Source organism: Benincasa hispida, chromosome 5, assembly GCF_009727055.1.
Source record: "Benincasa hispida cultivar B227 chromosome 5, ASM972705v1, whole genome shotgun sequence".
Classification (NCBI taxonomy): Eukaryota; Viridiplantae; Streptophyta; class Magnoliopsida; order Cucurbitales; family Cucurbitaceae; genus Benincasa; species Benincasa hispida.
Genome location: NC_052353.1, coordinates 1,311,975 through 1,318,885, shown reverse-complemented (window position 1 = coordinate 1,318,885; position 6,911 = coordinate 1,311,975). Strand labels below are relative to the sequence as shown.

The 6,911-nt window shown below is 29.2% G+C and overlaps 1 protein-coding gene across 1 annotated transcript; it reads left to right on the top strand.

Moving 5' to 3' along the window:
• Positions 1–2,151: 2,151 nt before the first annotated feature.
• Positions 2,152–4,167, top strand: LOC120078208 (wound-induced basic protein-like). The gene is made up of 2 exons (XM_039032434.1): positions 2,152–2,413; positions 3,886–4,167. Exons 1-2 carry the CDS (start codon positions 2,340–2,342, stop codon positions 3,956–3,958), a joined length of 147 nt encoding a protein of 48 aa, XP_038888362.1. The 5' UTR covers positions 2,152–2,339; the 3' UTR covers positions 3,959–4,167.
• Positions 4,168–6,911: the final 2,744 nt, after the last annotated feature.

Genomic DNA, 6,911 nt, shown 5'->3' with positions numbered 1-6,911 from the left:
TTAGAAACTCTGCATTTCGAGTGCAAATTAATTTAGTATGTGATCATAAACCATGTGTTTGGGATACAAATTATTTTAATCCAAGCAAGCATGTGTTTGGGATGCAAATTATTTTAATCCGAATTTAGGATTTATGTGTGTGTTAGATTGTTGATTCGTTTAACATGAAGTTATTAAGTATGAGTTTAGGGTTTAGGGTTTAGGGTTGTCTTTTATTTGTTGTTGGTTTTTTTTTTTTTTTTTTGTACTAGTACCTTAAATATCATACTTTGTAAATAGAAATAAAAAGGTTTGCTCCATTTATTTTAGTATTACAAAAAAATATTGTCAACTTAGATACATAATTCCAATAATAATAATAATAATAATAACGACGTGGTGGGTTATCATTCAAAAGAAGTTCTAGTGGAGGAGCTTGAAACTAAAATAAGTTATTACAATATATGAATTGAATTAAAATGTATAAATCGTTGAAAAAGATTCATTGGGAGATTTCTTATCTTATTTTCTAGCTAGTTCAATTTTATGAATGTCTTTTTTCCCATATATACAATCTTCTTGATTTAAATTTTGACGAGACCCATGAAATAAGTTATATATTAGGAAATATTTGGTTTGACTAGAAAATAACGTTTTTCAAAAAATCATTTTCATTTAAACGTTCTTTTCCATAAAAAAAATGTTCAAAATAAAAACACTCATGTGTTTGATTACATTTTTTCAAAAGTTTATACACAAGTTTATTTATTTGCTATACACTCAAAAGTGTTTCTACTAATGTCAAATTACTATAAAAGCATATTATTAAACACTATATTGAATTGGTCACTGAAGTGATCATTGAAGTTGGTTGTCGAAGTTATTCACATAGGTGCAAGGTTGCCATAAGTTATCGTTGGAGGAAGTAATTTTTAGGGTTTAGGGTTATTTTTGACATTTTTTGTATTATATTATACAACTACCAACACCTTAAATATCATATTTTGTAAATAGAAAGAGAAAGATTCATTATATCAATTTTTAAAAATGTATTGGATTTTAAATTACATTATTTTTCATCCATTTTGGTCATTTTGAAGATGTATCAATACTCTTGATACATGCACAAAATACATGAGATTGTACTAAAAATCATATTATTGATTAAGTAAAAAAACTCCATATTTGAAGGTGTACTAAAACAGAAAATTCTCTCAAACAATTCTCTAACTTCATAAAATTACACAAAAACGTAAATCTAAGACTGATAATTGGCAAGTATAGGAGTGATAGTTGCCAAGTATAAGTCATCACCACAATGTCACACAAAAAACATTGTCAATTTAGATACATAATTAAAAAAAAAAAATGATGATGTGGTAGGGTATCATTCAAAAGAAGTTCAAGACATAGGATTGATCAAATGTGTTTTTGAAGGAAGAGCTTGTAATACTAAAATAAGTTATTGCAATATATGAATTGAGTTAAAATGTATAACTCATTGTAAATGATACATTGGGGAAACATATTGTTTCCTAGCTCTATTTGATGAGTCGTTGGCGAAGTAGTCGTCGGAGTTAGTAATCGGAGGTGGTTGTCGATGGGTGAAACTATTAGAAACATTGGAGGGAGAGAGTTATTTTAACCTCACTGAATTGTAAAATAACACTACTCTAACAAAACAAGAGGTTAAAATAATTCTTACTCCCTACTTTCTTAACCCATTCCAAATTGGAGCTCCAAAACACCTTCCTAAATAAATGAAAATTTACTCAAAACACAATGTCGGAGTTTTTTTTTTTCTAATAAAAAAAATAAGAGCTAGTCTGATGGTATTAAACTTCCTTCGACATGTCAAAATTTTCATCGATATTTTCACATTTTCAAAGGTTCGATATCAACATTGAAATGACTTATAATTTTCATTATATATTGAGAAAAGTAATAAAACATTAAAAAATAATAAAATATCATTAATGTGAATATAATATAAATAATAAATATTTTAATTTGCTTTAAAATTATAAATTATTCATTTACTAAGTTAAAATTGAAAAAGATACAAAAATATTTTAAACATTTGATCATATTTCTATTCAAGTGAAAACCTATTAAATTAACGATTTTGATCACAAAATTGATAAATTTATAAGGGCATTTTTTATTATTACTTTTTTTCCCTTCCAAGTTACGGCGGCCTGTGGCTGTCAGTCTGTGTTTGAATTCATTCATCCGCCTATTTCTCTATATCGCCGATACTATTTATACAAGCGAAAGTTGCAGATTTCGAAGCCGGCGACAGACTAGGGTTTCATTTTGCTTGGAATAACATTGTTGCTGTTTCTCCCAATCGCTTCACGATGATCTACGACGTCAACTCTCCTCTGTTCCGCTCTTTCCTCAGCCAGAAGGGAGGAGGAGCCTACGACAAAAGGTATCCGATGCTCTTGTTTTCACTATCTTTACATTCAGAGACCTATTTGTAGAGATATTTTTTCCGTAATGTAGTTAGTTAATTTGATATTCTCTCTTCTTTGTAACTATCTATTTGTTTGATTTTGGATTCTAGGTTGTTTTGATTTTCGTTTACTTCATTTTGCTTTTGTTTCGACTTTTGAGCCCTGGAAATTATCTTATTAGTCTGTTATTCGTTTGTTTGATTGCTGATTAAATTGAACTAGAGGCTCTACAAGTTTAGGTTGTTGAATGGATAGCGAAATTTGTATGAAATTGATCTGGCGAGCGAATTAACTGAGTATGAATGCTCTTGGAATCGATAGCTTATTATCTGGCAATTTAGTTCTCTGTTCGGTCTTCGTATTGGTTTTTCCGATCATGTTTGCTCTCGAATCTTCAAAGTTTTATGTACTCCAAGCGTACTTGTTACTTGTCAGTGACTAAAAGAATGAAGCATGATTTAAGTAGACATTCTATTTTGAGGCGTCATACAGATTTTAATTGATATTAATCATGAAATAGAATTTTGGCCGGCGATCTGTACTGTACCATTAACTTCTACGGAAAACTTCTTAGCGTAGTTTAATTACTTGCGTTTTGGATTCCTTGACACTTTGGATTTACCTGATTTGAATTCAACAGGTTGATTTAAACTTTCTAGTGTAATTATGTTCTTTAAGATTTTGAAGTGTAAATTAAACTTTCTTTTGGAATCTTCTGCTGAAAGGAACAACAGACATTTAACAACACTGCCTTTAGCAATATTTTTCTTGAATTAGTTTTAGTGGCTGCTTTTATCTTGGTGTAAATGTTACTACACTGCTTTTAGCTAATTTAGTCTAAATGATTTTAGGCCCTTTTTCTTTTGTAATTTCTTCAGCCTGGTGTTTAGGTTTCCTCCCTTTTCGTTATAATTCATACTACCGATCTGTTTCATATATATTTATAAAAGAAAGAACCAGAAAAAAGTGCATATTTCAATCCTTCAAAAGCGCATGACTGACTTATCTTTCTTTATTTTAGAACTTTTAGATCTGGTCTGGCTTACTGCTTATTCTATGGGATATTATTACCTTGGTTTAAAGATTATGATCAAATTGTATTGAATATCTTATTAGACGAAACCTAAAGATTCAAGATTGTGCCCCTCATTCCTTTAGTTTTCCTCCCATTATTCAACTTCCAGAATATCCCTTAATTGTTGTTTCTAATGATTAAGTCATTAGTTGAAAGGGGAAATAATTTTATCATTGTGTTGAATGCTTGTCTCTACTGTTTGAATTATGCTAGAGTATGACTTTACTTTCCACAATGCATAATCCAAAAAGTAATAATAACAGAATATATTCTTATTTTGGAATGCATTTCCTCTATTTGTAATAATCGCATTGTCATGTTAGAAACAAACATTTTGTTGTCTGATCTTGTTGTTTGTGATGTTCACTTCAGAAAAACTGAGGAGCAGAAGCCAAAAGAGCAGAGATTCAAGGCAAACGAGAACAAGCCTGTCATGACAGAGTAATAACAACATGAATATGTAGGTTCTAGGTCATATTGTAGTCAAGTTTGAATTTCTTCAATGGACCCAGTTTTCGTATTCCTTGTATGTTAGAACATTCTGCAACTGGAGCCTTTGTGTTTGCAATGACAATGAGTCGATCTTCCAAGACCTTTCTTATTTGAAACCTAAAGGCATGATATAATCTAAGCACCTCTTTCTTTTATGATTCAGTTCTTTTGTCTCTGGTAAATGCTTTGCTTGTACGGTTGTTGATGGAGTGATGAAGCAAAGGTTTTAATGTGTTTAATGATTATTCAATGGGGTCGGTTGATGACTGTAGAAAGGAATGATAATTGGAGTGGATTCATCTTTCCCATTCCTTTTTTACTGTTGATTGAATGCAGGACAAACAGGAATATAATTATGTAACATTCGCATTGGACAAATACAAATGGAGAAGAATCCCTTCTTTCTTGGGCGATGCGATGGGAACATATCTTAACATTGTCAACCTTTATGGGCCCATCCCCGTAAAGCATCCGAAGCACCATTATTGCCACGACACAAGCATTGTAAGTAACAATATTTTAATTACACAGAAACTTCCCTCGTGACTTTAGAACTTTTCTTTTCTTGTCCTTATTTTTCTTATGGAATTAAATACATATGTCTACATGTAAAGGGGATGAAAAAAAGCATTCATTAGGTGGTAAAAGAAAAAGAAAAAGAATCCACCCTGTTCTGTTCACAAATTCTACAGGGGAGGGGTAGAAATAGCTTCAAAATATTTCCTCCTTTCACAACTTGCTTTGAAAACTCGTTCAATATAATATAATATATATATATATATATATATATATATATATTATTTAATCGGGTCAAGATAGAGTCCTTAGATTTGAATAAAAAGTTAACCTTTTCATCTTATATCCAAATTATCAATTCTTTTGATTTTTCTCGGTTAAACTCACCCGGGATGAATATCAAGATTTTACCTAATTTTTCCAAATTTTATTCAATCTTTACCAAATCTTTCCAAATTTTAAAAATCACATTGCAATCATCCAATATTCATTTGGAAAATTCATTTAGATAATTGGTAAATCTATTTGAAAATTCAAATAATTCTTGAAATAGAAATTGAGAAATTCAAATAGTTCTCTAAACAAAAATTAGACGTAAGATTTGTAAAATTATGTATATAAGATTTAAGAAAGATTATAGATTTTGGAGAAATTTTGAAAAGATGTATGATTTGATTTAAGATTTGCAAAGATTACACTATATTTGCTCTGGAGCTCTCTACACAATCTAAGCTGCTTAGACCTAGCCAACACCCGATCAACCCACCATCTCTCCACAACCTACCCCTTCTCTCTATATATCTAATAGTTAGGTAGAATCCAATTAGTTAGTTTTCTTGTTTAAATCTTGATTGTCGATTTTTGGTCGAAAAAAAAACTATTTTAATGACTTTTTCAAAATTGTATAAATTGTGAAAGATTGAAAACTTTTTTGGGATATTTCTGACAAAGTTTCCCATTCATGAAGAATTGGCATGGACAGTTAGGACATGTGTCTAATTTGCAGCTTCTGTTGCAAAAACATGCTCTCAAGTAGCAATAATCAGTAGTTGCATTATCATGATGGTTGTTCTTTTTATATCCCTCAAAAGTCCTATTCCCACACTACAACCCTACTTCCACAGGGATTTTGCTTTAGGCTGTGAGTAACTGAGTTATAGTGGATGAATCCAATCCAATAATAAGAATTTTTCTTAAATTCAGCATTTAGGTTATGACTTAAAAAGTCTTTTTTTTTTTTTTTTAATCAAGGGCAGCTCATCTTAACATGGTTTGAAATGTATATAAATATATTTAGGTTAAATTACAAGTTTAGTCTTTGAACTTTTTATTGGGTGTGGAATAACTTTAATTTTTTAAATGTTTAATAGGTCTTCGAGCTTCCAACTATGTGTCTAATAAATTTTTTAACTTTAAAATTTATTGTAATTAATTAATCTATTAGATATAAATTGAAAATTTATAATTTCACTAGACATAAATCTGAATTTTTAATTGTGGGTAGTGGATATGTGCATTTAAAACAAAAATCACAAATAGGTCCAAGTTCTATTAAATGCAAAATTCATAGTTTAAAGGATTATTAGATATTTTTAAAACTTAGGATTTAATTAAATCTATTGTAAACTGAGGATCAAATGGATAGAAATGGAATATTTTAGACAAACCTTATAATTTGACCATATACTAAGATCCCATGACTATAAAGTATTGTTTTGTTTTAGGATATTTTTTTTTCTTTTTTAACAAAGTTTGACAATTCCTGTTGAAAATGAGAGATTTATCCCTTCTCTTTATCTTGTTTCTGCCACTTTTATGTAATATAGTTAGATGAGTTTCTTTTCTGTGGATATACAATCTCTTGCAAGGTCTGATGTCCACAAACGTGCCTCATTTTCGCCTTTACAAGTCTGATCTTTCCTTTCCTTTTGTTTTTTCTGTTGTTTTTTTTTTCTCTTAAAAGGTCTTTTTTTTTCTTCCTTAAAATTGTTTTAAATAAAAAAATGCTGAAATTATTTTCAAATATAACATAGTTATTTTGTTATATTTGTAAATATTTTGGTTCATTTATAATATTTGGTGTTTTTCGTAGATATAAGCTCAATTTCGATTCATTTGATAACAACTCGAGGTCTCGTTTGCATTTGATAATTATTTCATTTTTAATTTTTAAAAATCCTGCTTGTTATCTTTCAAATTATTTAAATTAGAATCCAATTCTCATGAAAAATGGATTTTGGATTCTAATTTAAACAATTGTTTAAAATGTGTTTGATTCTATATTTATAAATCATAAAAATTGTTGTAGTTATCCATAAAATATTAGTTGACAATAATCTATTATTTATTTATTTATGAATCTATTTTATATTAAAAAAAATTGTATGATT

Excerpts from the sequence above, each read along its gene's own strand:
- LOC120078208 (XM_039032434.1), top strand. The coding sequence starts at position 2,340 with ATGATCTACGACGTCAACTCTCCTCTGTTCCGCTCTTTCCTCAGCCAG. Across the intron at positions 2,414-3,885 it reads GGAGGAGCCTACGACAAAAG|AAAAACTGAGGAGCAGAAGC; the intron begins GTATCCGATGCT and ends TGTTCACTTCAG.